We start from the raw sequence: 15,760 nt of genomic DNA on the forward strand, positions 1-15,760 counted from the left end.
TTACACTGACCCACAAACCCAAACCTACAAAGGGACATCCTGGGCATTGCAAAGGCAAGGCCAGCCTGGGAATAATGCAGAAAAAAAGTCACAATTCCAGCTGACAGATGAACAACTGCTTGCTTGAGGGCACCATGTGATGAACCATGCAAGCTTTGGCCTTTTCTGCCCACTGCCACTGAAGGTTGCAAAGGGAAATCGATATTATTACGAGACACAAGCAAAATGACAATATCATGCAACACCTGCAGCTGATCTTTACTTTTCAGTCCCTGGAAACACTATTGTGTCACAATTCCCTTGTATCTAAGACAAATTTAGCAAGACAGCTGCTCTCATTCTCTCTGGAGTCAGGATGTGTCAAGAAAGTGAGGAAGCTCCTTTAAAATAATCCTGATTCATTCACCTCCCATGCAAGTGACCCCACTTTCTTCCACTCAATCCTTCTGCAACCTGGCTTCTCTGGAACAGCAACAAACAGCAAACAGCTTCAGCAGCTTCACAGAACCACAGACTGGTTTGGGTTGGGAGGGACCTTAAACTATCCAGTCCCAATCCCCTGCCAAGGTTGGGATCATCCAGTCCCAACTCCCCAGAGTTATGTTTCCACCTCTCCCAGCCTATCACTGTCTCATTTAATCCAGATAAACTTCCTGCTTTCCTGAGCTGAAGATAAAAAGTTACAGCAAAGAAACAGCTTTGTTCTCACCTTTAAGCAAGGGAAAATAAAACACCCAGACAAAGCTCAGTTACAGCACCCTGCAAGGTGACAAAGGAGGCACCACAGAGGGCCAAGGCCTCGAGCTGGACAAGATCCTTGTGGCACCACCAAAAAAACCAACATGGGGAAAAGGTTCAGGACCTCACACTATGACACCAGTGGCAACAAGGGCAGAGCCTGAACTAAGTGATCAAAATGTGAGGTTCAGTGCCTCACCAAGTGTTTCTGACAATCATGGAACACCCTGAGCTGGAAAGGACCCACAAGGGCCAACCCCTGGCCCTGCACAGACACCCCAACAATCCCAGCCTGTCCTGGAGCTCTGGCAGGGCTGGGACCATTCCCTGGGGAGCCTGGGCAGTGCCAGCACCCTCTGGGGAAGAGCCTTTGCTGATCTCCAACCCAAACCCCCCTGGGCCAGCCCCTGCCCTTCCCTGGGTGCTGTCCCTGCTCACAGAGCAGAGACTGGAGCTGTGCTCCACTGCCCTTGGGAGGAAGGCAAATACAAAAGGAGATGAAGTCCCTCCATCAATAGCAGCTCAATGTTTCTACTGATGTATCTGAGATGTATTTTGGGTGACAACACTCGGTGCTGCAGTGGAATCCCCCTGCTCTCATTTGCCAAACTTTGTCACAACACATTTATTATGGGATGTGTTAACAGGATGAAGCTGCCAGTACCAAACTGGAGCAGATCCTCCGTCCAACATCCTTTGGATCAGTCTGCCTTCAGAGCCATGGTATGGAAAACCTGGGGAGCAGCACATCCCCATCCCCACCTAAAAATAACTGCATTCCAGGAGTGACAGTCAATTCTAACTCCATTACTCAATCTTGATTAAATCTAACGTTCAGTATATTTCTTAATCAACTTGCCTCGAGTGCCTACTTTAGGGTTAATCTCTCAAAGCCTTTTTCAGGGGAGAGAAGATTCTTCCACCATCTGAACACACCAAGGAGCAGGTAGAACATGAAAATAATTATCCACAAAGCTTGTTCTTTCCAAAAGTATTTGGCAAAGCACTGGGGGTTTTTTGTCTGTTTCATATAAACACGATGTAAAACGAAGTTAAAACAAAGTCTCAAAAATGCCCTTCAGCATTTAAAAAGGATCCAAACTCAGAGGAAAAAAAGCATTCTGAACAAGGCATGGTGCAGTAAGAAAATAAGTCCTTTGGATCCTTTTAACTGCATTTATTTTTGTGATTAACTACAACAGAAGGGAAAATAAATCCACTACCTAACAGAGAGGTATCTTCGCACTGCTTTCCTTGATGGAGCTCTCCTAGAAAGAGGAGACTTTTTTTGGCTTCCAAGCATTTGGAAAGTGATAAAAACCATATTTCTGCATGGAACAGTCCAGCAGGGGAATGGTGTGCCAGCTGCCAGCGCCCTGAGCACACATGGAGGCACCTCTGCACACTGCAAACCTCCTTCTGCAGACCATGGAATGCAAAGGGGCTGCCAAAAGCCCTCCAGCTGCTCAGGAAGGCATTTCTGCCCCAGCTGATAACACTCCCCACAAAGACAACCACACCCACCCCTGGCCTGGCAGCTCAAGAGTCCTCCCTGAGCTGTGACAGTAAAATGATCCTTGCTGGAAACAGTTAAATGTGGAAGTGAATCAGGGAATCCCAGAATGGTCTGGGTGGGAAGCAGCCCTAAAGCTCATTCCACCCCCTGCCATGGCAGGGACACCTTCCATTATCCCAGACTGCTCCAAGCCCCATCCAGCCTGGCCTTGGGCACTGCCAGGGATCCAGGGGCAGCCACAGCTGCTCTGGGCACTGCAGAAGGGTTGGGAGAAAAAGAGATGTGCTAGGAAAAATTCCTGGGTCACTTTTCTAGGCAAAGGCACCAACCAAATTAATTTCATCCATCCCTGGGGAAAATGGAAGATCCTCATCCCAGATGTTGGTCAGAACCATCACTCCTAGAGAATGAGAAAGAGTTTTCAGAGTGAAGAAACCACATTGTTCAAGAAATGAGGGGAAAGTAGGAATCTCTAACAGGAGACATGCATTCAAAAAAACACATCACACACACCAAACTCCCAGGCAGAGCCAAGGAAGGGCCAGGGGAGACAGAGGCAGATCTGACATGAGGCAATGTCAGAGCCACAACTTGTGATGATAATTTCCTTTATTGAATTTTCAAGCAGGAAAAAAAAAAAGCAACAGTAGTAGTCTCACACTGAGCAGCAGCTAAACAAGACTGAGCAAACCTCCTGGTAGATGCTGTAAAAATATCCAAAGCAAGGCTGTAAGCAAGCTGCCTTGATGGAGATGACAAGGAGTGACTGGGAGGAGACAGCCAGGGAGGAGAAGGCTCTGATCTCCTGTCTGGCCAGACACACACACCAGCCCACTCCTTTCTGGAGTAACTTTGGCTTTTGGTCTATTCCAAAAGGAACAGGAATGGTTCCTCAGCTGTTCTCTGCACTTTTGGCTGCATCAGATGCTTGTGCACATCTAGTCTGGCAGGAAAAAAGAGGTTTTTAAATAAAATGCCACAGAGCAGACAACACAGCTGAAGCCACACCCATCTTCCTCCCTTCCCACTCTGAAATGCAACTGCAGATACAACAGTTATTTTCAAATACTCCTGAATTTCAATCATTGAGCTTAAAGAAATTCACATTAAACAGCCAAACCAGGCACTACCTCACACAAATCCAATGAAAACAAAGGTGCCCAAATTCAGTGTAGCTGTCCCCTGACCAGCAGCTGAAACAGCAGTTTCTGGCCTGATAGCAGCTCAGGGAGAGGGAGGTAAGCTGATAACCACACACTGGTCTGGGCTGGGAAGCACAGAGCCACTGCCACTACAGCAGGGGACATAAACTGGGAAACACCCCAGTCCCAACAGCCCCACCAGGAAGAGAAAATTGAGATTGTTTGGGGCTGCTTCCTTCAGAGCAGTTACTTAACACACACAGAGTTATTTCTATACCAAGTTTGCCCTGTGCACACATAACCAGGTAAGAGCATTAAAACCACAAGAGCCAAAGCAGACAGGTGACATAACTGAAAAGGCACAAGCAGGGGAAGGCAGAGCAGGAGGAACAGGATCCCATTGCAGAGAAAGATTCACAAGCTTTTATTCAGGTTACAGCCTGGAATAAACCTCTATGGGTATGACATCCTACCTTCCCTCATGCTGAACTCACAAAGTAAAACCTCCCAGCTCTGGCTTCCCCTCAGTGCCAGCAGTTCCTGCAGCTGGGGCACCTTGTTACACCACAGAAAAGAAAGTTCCCACCCAGACATGAGCACTGCAGAGCTCATTCATGGCAACTTTCACCAGGAGTCTGAATTGCTGTGAAGCACTAAAAACCACCTGACTTTTTGTTTCCTGTGCATGCCATTACCACAGAACCGGCCCTGCCCACTCACCTCAAACTCTGTGCCCCAAAACCACAAATAAATCACTCCAGCTTCGCAGGCTTTACCCTGCTCTGCTCCACAGGGACAGCCCCTGCTTGTGTCCTGAGGGCTGGGGACCCTGCAGCAGCATCCATCTATTTCTGAGCCAGGCTCTCCATGTGGATGATAAGCAGGAATATCAAACAGCCTGGTATTTTACTGTCTCATTCACTCAGCTGTGCTTCCTGTGGTGTCTCCAACACTTCACACTGTGACCTCATGGGGAAATGCAATGCTCTGCTGGTCACTCTGTTGTGGTGACAGCAGTGTTGGCACCCAGAATGATGGTCATCCCATCAGCTGAGCAAGGAATCCTGGAAGAATGATTCTCCAGAATGTTGATGCTCATTTCCATTCCCAGTGCTGTAATTCCTCGTGGGTTTTGGCCCATAATCTTTATTTCAGCAGTTTATCAACATGAAATGAAATCCTAAGTCCCTTCTTGCCACATGCAGAGCTTATGACTTCCCCTGAACTAAAATTCTGTGTCATACAAAATGAAATCCAGGGAAAGCTGGCATCCAGGGAGGGCAGGGCAGCCCACACAGCTGCACAAAAACCAAATTCACAGAGGGTTGTTGGTAGGATGAGAGCCCTGAGTCTCCTCAGTTCAACCCTCTGCACCTCCAACTTCCCCTCCTAAGGAATCTGAGATGCACACTTCACACACACCTGTGCAGGGCAAGCCAAGAAAGAGAAACAGCAGTGACATATTCACCCCACCTGGGTCTGGAGATGAGCAGTAAATTAGTTTCTGAGCATTTCCCATTCAAAGAAATCCTGGTTTACTTCCATTGGCTCACCCAGGTCAGATGGGGCTTGGAGCAACCTGGTCCAGTGAAAGCTGTCCCTGTGGAACAGGATGAGCTTTAGGGTCCCTCCCAACCCAAACCATTCTGGGATTCTACAGATTCAGGCCACAAACAGGGACAGAACACAGAGGGAAGTCTGCAGCTGCTGATGTGATGCCACACACAGAACCAACAGTCAGTGAAGATGTACCTGTGCACTGTCCCACATGGGAAAGGAAAGGAAACTGCAGGACCTGTCCCTGCCTGGCTGCTGGGGCCCATCTGCACCACCACAGCTCCTTTTCTGAGGATACAAACCCCAGCTGTGCTGATTTCAGACTGCAGTACCTCTACAGCCACAGCAGGGCTTTAAGACTGAGCTTTCCACCTACAAACATTTGGATTTCATCACCACCATGGCCACAAGTGCTATCACCACCTTCAGCACGGACAGGGAAGCCCTGAGAACTGGCCCCAAACAATCCCAGTGCCATTTTAGCAGCCTTTTTTCAAATTAACCATAGTTAAGACCAACACTGTGGATGGGAAGAATAACAGAAGTATTTTTCCCTTAAATGCTGATGTTTTGGAACACTGCAGAACAGGAATGGATCAAATCAAACATTTTGGATATCCCTAGCACCTTTGACATTATCAGGGGCTGCAGTGCAATCTGGCTCCCCAAACTGGTTGGAACACATTTCATCTCCCTCCTTTTTCCCCACAACCCAGAGACATTTCAGACCCACTCACAGCCAGTGTGGATGATAGAGATATTTTGTCTCCCATTCCTAAGCACAACATCATAAAAGCAAGGATGGAGCTAGACCACAAGAAAAAGCAATCCAAGCCTGAAGAGTGAATTCTCCTCCTTTGAAGGAATATTTGCAACTCTCCTCCCAGTGGTAGAAGCTCAGCAGACTTTTCCAAGAGCTTCCAAAGCATCAGTGACCTTTAGGAGTTTTAGCTCAACCAGTGAGACCTCAAACTCCCTGATGGAGACCAAGAGCCATCCCTGCTTTCAACACTTCCAAGCCTGGCTGCATTCTTCCCCCAAAAACTCCTTTCAAACAACAAGACAGAGCTGACCTGACAACAGAGACCCAGCTCTCCCCACTCTCTGTGTCTGTCCTGCTCCCTTGTTTTATTTTTTATTGCTGTGCTCCAGCTCCTTTCTCCACACCCTTCCTAGGTTGATTAATACTCATCCTGGAGCGTCAGATGTCTGGTAATTCAAGCTTTTACAGCACTCCACACCATAACTCTCTGTAAGGCTCACACATTTCACCAGAAAGCTTTTTGCTGACTGTTCCCACCCCTGACATCCTGGATGACATTCTGGACAGGGGTCCTGGCTATAAAACTCTCATTTCTTCAGCTGCCAGGATGGGAATTTGGTGACAGTACAATTCATTCATTTATTTAATGCTCCTAACATCAGTGTGAGTGGATCAAGTGTGCTTTGGCTGCAGCAAGGCAGGGAGGGGCTGTGCCAAGGGCCAATTGCTTTGGTGACTGCTGGCAATGCCAGGTACTGCTGGCACCTCCATGAGATGGGGTATCTGGGGCAAAATGGGAATTAATTTTTATGGTGCACAACCTCACAACCAAATATCAAAATATAGAGGAGTTTATCTGAGCAGATGAACTTTTTCAAAATTGACAAAGTGTTTTGGAAAGGTAATCAATGGAATTAAGGCAAACAGCTTAAACTCATTGAAACTTAGGCTTTGTGATATTTGCATATCAGCACAAATTAGGTCTTTTTTTCTTTTTGAAGAGACAGACATAAAGGCACTTTGAAATCAATTTTAAAACACAACACTGAAGAAAAACATAAAGCTCAAGCTGGACAGGTTGACAGCTGAATTATTTGCATTCACAACTCTAAAATACAAAACACAGAGCCCAGAAAGACTGATTATTTGGAAAAAGACTGTCCAGTGACAGGTATTTATAACTGTATGAGCACTACAGAGAAAGCAAATTGAAGCTGGTTTCATATTATACAGAGCAAGTAGAACTCAAGATGTCTCACCAGCTCAAGAAATACTACATCCAAAAGCATCTTCCAAATGAGCCATGCTAAAGCTGCTGAAATCCCCTTCCCAGCACACTCCAGAGTTCAAGGTGCACCATGAATTTCACATTAAAAGTCACAAGAAGCAGGCTTTAAATGCTTCTTTGGTTTCAGTTCTTGAATTCCCCCCAAACAACTGGCATAGGTTGCTCACCCTCAACTCCAAGAACCCTGCTGAGTTCCCTTTCCAACATAAAACATTGAGTCAGCCCAGTGATTCAGCTGCACATTGCAAAACTCAGTGTCCACTATGGAGCCTGTACATCACCCCAAACAGGAATTCAAGACTCCCAAAAAGTCTTCACGCCAGATTTCAGTCTGAATTTCACATCAGACCTGACAGTTGTGTGGAAGATCTCGTGGCAGCTCCAGGACAGAAGGGCTGGGTCTCACCCCTCAGGAGAAATGCACTGGGTGTTTTTCACAAGGTCCTTTCCTCAGGATCCTTAGGAGCCTTCCCAAGAACAAAGGTGACTAAAAAAACAAAGCTGAAAGGAGCATCACTAAAAAACTCTTTCCCTTTGATGCACATAGAAAGATCCTCCTGCTTGGTTTGAAAGACCAAAGACTTCTCTCATTTTTGCCTTTTGGCAAGAGAACAAACTAAGCCCAGGAAAAGCCAGTTTCAAGGCACAGTAACTTCTATGACTTATAATAACACATAAAAGAGGGAAATCAGTTTTCAGACCACCATTAGCAAAGCCATAGCACCAGCTGAAATGGATTTTCACCCATCACCAGTGACACAGACACTGCAATCAGACTCCTCTGACTGCTCCAACTCAGTAACTCACAGTCACCCTCACGTGTAAACCAAACCACATAATCATCATCTGACAACCCCAAACAGAGCAGCCCTGCAACATTTATCAGTTTCCACCTTCCAAAAGCCTTCCCAAACTTAGGAAAATCTGTGTTATTTAAGACCTTTAACTGCATTAATTCCTCCTTGCTTAGTGTTTTCACAGTAACAAGAGCAAACTCCAGGGAAATTTCTGTTCCCACCACATTCAGTCCCCTCCCCTGCTACAAGCTTTGTGCTCCCAACTTTTCCAGCTATTCCTGTGCAGACACTCTCACTCCAGAGCATGGGAGCCTCATTCCTGCTGAGCTCAAGCACTTGGAAAGGAGCAGCTGCTCGTGCACCTCAACAAGTCCCAACCCATTCAACACTCCAAGAGACTCAGAGAGGGCTCCCAGGATCGGCTGAGGAGGGGATAAGCTTTATTTCCAAGACATTCTGGAAGCCACTTGGATTTTTTTTCAAGCCTATCTAAAGCTCTACAAATATTTCAACTCTCATGTAGATAAAGGAAACATCACGTTGTTACAACCAACAACCAAAATATCTTATTTTTGGTGGCAGAATGGATTTAAACCTGATACAATCTCAGTGTGGGGATACTTTTCTCTCCACCGTAACTACACAGCAAACAAAGGTAAAAGCAACTCCTCAGGTACAACAGAAATACAGAGCATGTAATTTTCCTTTCAGGAAAGAAAAAAAAATAATCACGCTGTCCCATTAACCTAGTTCCATGCCCAGCAGCAACTTGACTCAAGTCCCATCAGCAACAGCGTGCCATCACCTATTCCAAAAAGAGGGAGTGTGCCCTGGGACACCTTCCAAAGGTAAAGAATAAACCAGAGCAATAACATGCACCAGAAAATTTCACTAGCCTAAAAGCTGATTTTGCTCTCCTCCCTTTGATCCTTTTCTTTTTTAAGAACACATTCGATTTTCTTCTTCCAGCTGTTCCACATCATCAGCTCCTGTTTGGGAGTCCAGGGTTTGGGAAGGAAAAGTTGTACAGAGAAGTGCTTGAAACTGCAGCAAGTGTAAAACACAGCACTGTGAGAGTGTCATCAACTGCATTCCCTTAAAAAACAAGAAAAATTCATTTCCCCTGGTTCCTCCAGAGCACAGGGCACACAACTCCTCCCCCTACAAGTTCATGCCTTGGAACAAACACCAGTTTTCTCTTCCCCATTCATTCCAGAAAAGCTTTTGCAATTGCCAGCAACCACATTCAAGTCACAGATAAAGTTTCCTACCAAAGCAATGCCTGTAAACCAGTGATACCCCATCTGTAATTCCCCAGAGTAAAAATTCCAGCAACTCTAATCATATTAGTGGATTTACACACAACTAAAGTTGACAGTTGACTAGCCCTGAAATTGCTGGATTAGGAGAAAAAGAAAATATAGGTTACCCCTGCCTTCTAAAGGGAAATCTTCACTGCTAACTCCTACTGCTAAACAAAAGTAAAGCAAATGCACCAGCTCAACACATCCCAATGTCTGCTAACAGAAAAGCCTTTCAGCCTGAAAATGATGGACAAAATCCATCACAGATAAAATAAAAACCAGCTTAAAATCCTTCTACATCCCAACATCTAAAAGGAAAGTTATTTATTCTGAGTCTCCTGTTACTCTCTCAACAACTTCTTACACAAACTCTGCTCCCAAATCAGAGCTGCTCATTAAATACACATATATTTAAATGGATAAAGTAACCCTCACCCAGACTTCTGCCAGAGAATATACAAAATCATGTCCTTGGATATGAGAAGAAAATAAGCCACTTGAAATCACATTTTTAAAATGGTTTTCTCCAAGAGATTTCACCACAAAAATCTTACAAAGCTGGTCAAGTGACATATCTGCGCTCTAACATGATTAACTTTTGTCATTAAATAAATTAAAGCTATTGCTGCTTGAAAGAACACTGAGATGTGCCAAGGCTGGGGAACATCAACAGGGGAGATGGCAGAGAGGGCTTAAGGCACTTTATTTTTTGGCAACTCACTCCCCAATCCGTGCTTGTTCCTCCCCTGCAGAGGAGCAGGCAAAGTCTCTTCTCCAACCCTCCCAAGATGTTTGATCTCCACAGCTTCAACACTTCCAAACAGAAACACTTCCCAGGCAACACCTCTGCCCCCTTCCCTTCATCCAGCTGAGATCTCAGAACATTCCCTCCTCAACTCAGAAACAGAGAGCAAGGGATACCCCTGATCTCAGCCTGGTCCCTCCTTCCTCCTCTCACCTCTCCTTCCCTTTGGGAACCACAATGCTCCTGACACTTTCCTCACACATGGCTGTTGCATTCATATTGTTGTTATCATATTTCTAGAGTCCCATACCTTCTGAGTGGTTTTCTCACAGGCAGCTCTTCACAACAGTGTTGCTCCTGCTTCTTCCTCAGGGCTTCTCCAAGGCTCTCCCTGACCAGCCAGCCCACCCCCTTTTATCCCAGTTATCTTCATTAGCCACAGCTGCCACCCAATTAACAACATCACAGCTGCAGCCCATCTAGAACAACTAGGATTGGGGCAAGGCCACTTATACCATACATATATTTTACTGAAACTCATAGGCCACTCATACAATACATATATTTTACTCAGGCTCATAGGCCACTCATACAATACATATATTTTACTAGGACTCATAGGCCACTCATACAATACATATATTTTACTGAAACTCATAGGACACTCATACAACACATATATTTTACTAGGACTCATAGGACACTTATACAATACATATATTTTACTGAAACTCATAGGCCTCTCATACAATACATATATTTTACTGAAACTCATAGGACACTCATACAATACATATATTTTACTGAAACTCATAGGACACTCATACAATACATATATTTTACTAAGACTCATAGGACACTCATACAATACATATATTTTACTAGGACTCATAGGCCACTCATACAATACATATATTTTACTAGGACTCATAGGCCACTCCTACAATACATATATTTTACTGAAACTCATAGGCCACTCACACAATACATATATTTTACTAGGACTCCTACTATACGTGGCTGCCACTGGCATCTGGCAGAGGTTTCCAGCTGTGCTCTGGCTGGTGTCAAAGCTGTACAGGGAGTGCTCCACACCAGAGCCACCACCAGGCTCTTCAAGCTGACTTTTGTGCCTAAATCCCTTGTCCTCAATCCAAACTCATCCACAGACAAACTCCAGAGAGCACAGAGCTGCTCCCTCAGGTTTTCTGGGAAAACACCACTCAAAATGGAAGTAAAGGAGGGAGGATGGCATTGGCTCCAAACTTCCAGAGGGGATCACAGCAACTCTCAGAGACCCCAACCCTTCAGTGCACGCTGCAGATTCTCTGCTGGGCAAAATTATTGGGCACTTTCTCCTCCAGCTCAGCTCTTGGTTCATGGAGAGACAACAGAGAACCCCATGCACCCAGTCCTCCACAAAAATCTTGATTTAACCAGATCTCCAAGGCAGGCCTGGCATCCCAAGACTGGGCAAGCACTGCCAGGAACTCACCCTGACTTCCCACACAGCCTCAGCCATTCCTCAGTGCCATACTGTATTTTCTGCTCTCCTCCTGGGCCTTGGGGAAGCTCCTTGCATCCAGAAGATGCCACCCAACACAGCAGGAACCAGCACAGCACTTCTGAAAGGGACTACAGCACAGTTAGCTGAACAATGCAGGAAAAACTGAAACTAAATGACTGAGGCAATGTTAGTAAAACACACATTTCCTTGCACAGCAATGATGGAACTCACAGAGGTCAGTCCCCCAAACACCAATCCTTCCTCTCTGCTTCTCGGAAAAGGAATTAACAAGGAGAAAGAAGAGAAAAAAATAATTATTAACAGTCTGTTGACACCCACCCTGAGCCTGCCACAACCTGCAATGGCCTGAGGAACACCCAATTTTTCAGAGATGCCCAATCCCATATGGAAGCAGCCAGATTGAAGTCAAGTTTACTGGTGCCTGCATCAACAACCAGGAACTCCCTTAAAACGTGAGGAAGTTGGGAAAAGAAAACAAAACCCTCCTGACAGCAGCCCTGAGCTGCAGACAGCCCTGATTTGGCCCTGACTGAACCATTAACCAGTGTCACATTAACCAGCAGCTGGAGATGTCACCCCAAGTGCCATCCATCAACCTGGCTGTCCCTTACAAGCCAATGTTTACCCAGGTCTAGGCTGGGAAGAAACTGGTGACCTGATTATATTGATCCACAAAATTTATTCACAGCACAGGGACTTTTAAAAGAACAGCTTAATGTAAGACACACCAAAATACTCCATTCCTAAGTGGGAGAGTAAAGAACAGGGTGGAGTGTGACATGTGTCAGAAGTGCCACTGAGGTAAAACCACAAAGACCCACAGAGCCCTTGCAGCACCTTTGTTCCTGCACCTTTTTATGGAAGAAGTCTCACTGCAACTTCACTGGAACTTCTCCTGCAGAGGCAGTCTGGCAGTCAAAGCCAAGGAGGGCAGACTGGGATTTACTTTTTATAAAATCCCTTCTGTGTGTCACTTCACCCTCGCTTGTCCTTTCCACCCAAATAAGGGTCAGACTCCAGCTGAAGGGTTTATCCATACTGACAACTTCTGAGCACAGTTTCTGCCTGAAATCAGGTTGGCTGAGTACTCACCACCACCAGAGCCACAGAATTATCCCAACTTACTTTTACACAGGAAATTTAACTTCTTAAAGCCACTGTGTTAAGGAAATTCCTCACAAGTCTGTCTTGTCTTACAGCAGCTCCAATAACTTCCTATTTAGCCGGAAACAGAATGAATCTCACATCCAGACATTTCTGCTCTTCATGTCCATCACTTTCCAGCTTCTCTTTCTCTCAAAAAATATTATTTTCTAAAAAAAAAATCTTTTTTCCTCCTGTATTTTAATTTTCCCTCCCTCATGCCTTGTTATATGCACAGGCTAAACACTTCTCCCTCACACAATTTTGATTTTTTTCCAATTACACAGATATCGTTTAATTTCATGATACATTAAGTCTGAAACCACAGGTATTTCCAAAGTTACAAAGTTCACCAGTAAGAAACTGCTTTGGTTTAAAAAGCCCAAGTCAGAGAGAAACCTGCAACTCTTTTATCTGCTGTGAGGTAACAGTGGCTCAACAGTTGTATCAAAACAGAGAGAAAAAAAAAGAAACCAAAGAGGGCTAAAAATAAGGCTGAACTCAGATGACCCCCTGCACTCCAGTAAATCAGGGATGAACCCTCCTCTCCCAGCCTCAGTCAGAGCAGCACTGAGAGGTAACAGCTTTTGTTTATAATCAAACACAGGTTTTGGTGGAGGATAAAACCAGCCAGGGCACCAGAATAAGCAGCAAAAATAAAGTGTTTGGATCTATTGCAAGCACAGATCAGTAGTTCGGGAGTTAAGGAGAGAGATATCGGTCAAACACAATGTTTTCAAAACAGGCATGTCTAGAAATAAAAATGAAACTGTGTCATTTGAACCTCCCCACTTTTATAACACCAACTTGTGATTTCCACCTAACACTTCTCCCTCTCTCTGTCCCTGCTGGTCAGTTGGGTCCCCAGGACAGGACACACAGCAGCCCCACTCCTCTAGGAGCTTATCCAGCCTTTCCAAGCCCTTTTGTTTTTAGGAGTAACCCCAAACTTCATCCCTCATGTGCTCCATGCAACATTCACCAAAAGGAACAGCCACAGCAGCACAGCCCCCGTTGGACCCAGCAGGGTCCCCCCAGCAACACACGGAGAATAAAATGCTTCGGACAGCCCAGGCAAACTGCAAACTTCACCTGTCAGGGCACCCAAGCGCCACCTTCCCGAGAAAAAAGCCCCTTCCCAGCCAAACCAGCACCTTGCTGGGCACAGCCCGTGCACGGCATTCCCACTCCAACTCTTGGAACATCCCTCAAAACCGAAGCAAATTCTCCCCGAGCAACAGTTTTACTCACCACGACCCCGCTGACTCTACTGACAGCACCTTTCTACTTTTTATATTCCTAAAGCACCGGTTGGAATTAAGGAATGCCACGAATCAGGCAAAAATCAGCCAGCAAAGAGAACGTCCAGGGGTTTTCACTTGACCCAAACAAATCCCTAACGTCAACAGTCTCATGATTTAAGCAACGAATTTGTTGTCATGGCAGGGGTGATTCTTGCCGGAAGTTCAAGAAAACAATGGACCTAAACTGGTTATAAAAGAGCTGGCTTTTCCCACCTCCAAAATGAAAGTGAGAGCAGGAAAATGCTCATACACAGGGAACACAGCTCTGAGAGCACAGAAAACCACCCTGGCGCTTCCACCTTAAAATCCAACACACCGCCAAACATTAATAGCAAAACACACTCCCGGCCGTCCCTGCACCATTCCCGGCTAACACAGCACGGGGATATTTCACAAAGTGTGTTTTTCACGTCACACTCCCCCCAAAAACTCCAGGGAGAGAACAGCCAGTTTGCCACGGGATGCTGTCGGACGCTGCAAACAAAACCTCAGGCCGGCAGGCACTTTCCTGCTGATCCCTGCAGTATTTCCCTCCTGACTCGGGGCCTACTCGAAGCACAGAACCCAAGACCTTTAAAAAAACACTCGCAGCCCCCGCCGGCCTCTCTTTGTAGCAGCGGCCGCTTTTGCTGGGGGGATTTTGGGGAGTGGGAGCCTCCTCCTCTTCCTCCCCATCACGCGTGGCCTGCCAGGGAAAGCTGCTCAGCGAAACGTTCCACCTGAGATTTAATCCCACCGGCCGAGTAGGAAAAATGAAATAAAATAAAATAAATCACATGAAAATCGTCCACAGATGTAAATAATAATAATAATAAAAAAAAAAACTGGGTTTAAATTCGCCTGGAAAAAACAACAAAACCAAAGCACTTACCTGGGCAGGACCAGAAGCAAAACTGAAGAACGATTTATAATTAAAAGTTTACCCTTGGGGTCACCGCTGCTTTGGGGGAGGGGGAAAAGGGACCCCCTGGAAAGGGCTGACCCTCCAAACCAGCCCACAGGGGAGGCGCACGGCCCCCCTTCCCCGGCGCCATCCCAGCAGGTGCAGCCCCCCTTCGCAGGGGGCCCCACACACAAACAGCCACACAAAAAAGAGCCGGGACCCCTCAACAACCCCCACCTCGCACACCCCCCCGGCTCCGGGGGGCCCCGCGACCCCCAACCCTCCCTCGGTCTGGGGGGCCCCGCGACCCCTCACCCCCCTCCGCCCCCAGGCCTGGGGCTCCCCGCAGCCCTCACCCCCCCGGCTCCGCTCGCTGTGGGGAGGGGGAGTCACCCCCGAGCCCCCGGGGCAAAGGATACTGTTGGGGCGGCTGTGGCGGCAAGGCCCTGATGTTGGGGTGAGGCGCCGGCGCCGGGTGAGGGGGAGCCGGGGGGGGAGGCGGCCCCGCCGCCGCCCCGCTCCCGGGGCCGGTCCCCGCCGCCGCCGCCGCGCCGGGTTTCAAAGCCGCCTTCTGCGGTAAACTCATGGCCAAGCGCAGCCACCACCCCGCGGCGGGGAGCGGGGCCGGGGGGAGCCGCGGAGCGGGCCGGGGGAGAGCCGGGGCAGCGCGGCGGGCCGGCACCGGCGCCGGTCTCCGTGACAACGCGCCTCCCGGAGGGCTCGGGAGAGGGGCCGGCGGGGAGGGAGGGAGGGAGGGGAGGGAGGGAGGGAAGGGGGGGGCGGCTCAGGCCGCGCTGCTCATGAGCCGGCGGCGGCGGGGGGTCGCGGTCGCCCTCGCCGGGGGCAGCGGAGCCGTTCGCGGCGGCGGCTCGGGGGCGATGCCGGCGGATTTTCCTCACTGGAGTAGCGGAGCATCAAACATGGCGCTGCGGCCGCCTCCAGCTGTCCGGCCGGGCGGGCGCTCGGGCGCCTTCGGGCCGCTCCGGAGCCGCTCGGCCCGGAGCCGATCGGCGACCTTCGGCTCTTTCCGGAGTCGCTCGGCCCACCTGTGA

The 15,760-nt window shown here is 47.7% G+C and overlaps 2 protein-coding genes across 2 annotated transcripts in view; one reads left to right on the plus strand and one right to left on the minus strand.

The window, feature by feature from the left end:
- The window catches only part of EIF4G3 (eukaryotic translation initiation factor 4 gamma 3), a 145,596-nt gene extending 130,272 nt beyond the window's left edge, over positions 1–15,324 (minus strand). The window contains exon 1 of the mRNA XM_058818836.1: positions 15,128–15,324. Coding sequence (XP_058674819.1) covers positions 15,128–15,294 — 167 coding nt within the window. The 5' untranslated portion in view covers positions 15,295–15,324. The remainder of the gene's footprint in view (positions 1–15,127) is intronic.
- On the plus strand, positions 15,293–15,760 carry LOC131567072 (rRNA 2'-O-methyltransferase fibrillarin-like). The gene has a single exon (XM_058818542.1). It carries the CDS (start codon positions 15,293–15,295, stop codon positions 15,758–15,760), a length of 468 nt encoding a protein of 155 aa, XP_058674525.1.

The sequence above is a fragment of the Ammospiza caudacuta genome, chromosome 22 (assembly GCF_027887145.1).
Source record: "Ammospiza caudacuta isolate bAmmCau1 chromosome 22, bAmmCau1.pri, whole genome shotgun sequence".
In the NCBI taxonomy this organism is placed as follows: Eukaryota; Metazoa; Chordata; class Aves; order Passeriformes; family Passerellidae; genus Ammospiza; species Ammospiza caudacuta.

Bases quoted from the DNA above. Each gene is read 5' to 3' on its own strand.
- LOC131567072 (XM_058818542.1), top strand. From the start codon at position 15,293: ATGGCCAAGCGCAGCCACCACCCCGCGGCGGGGAGCGGGGCCGGGGGG.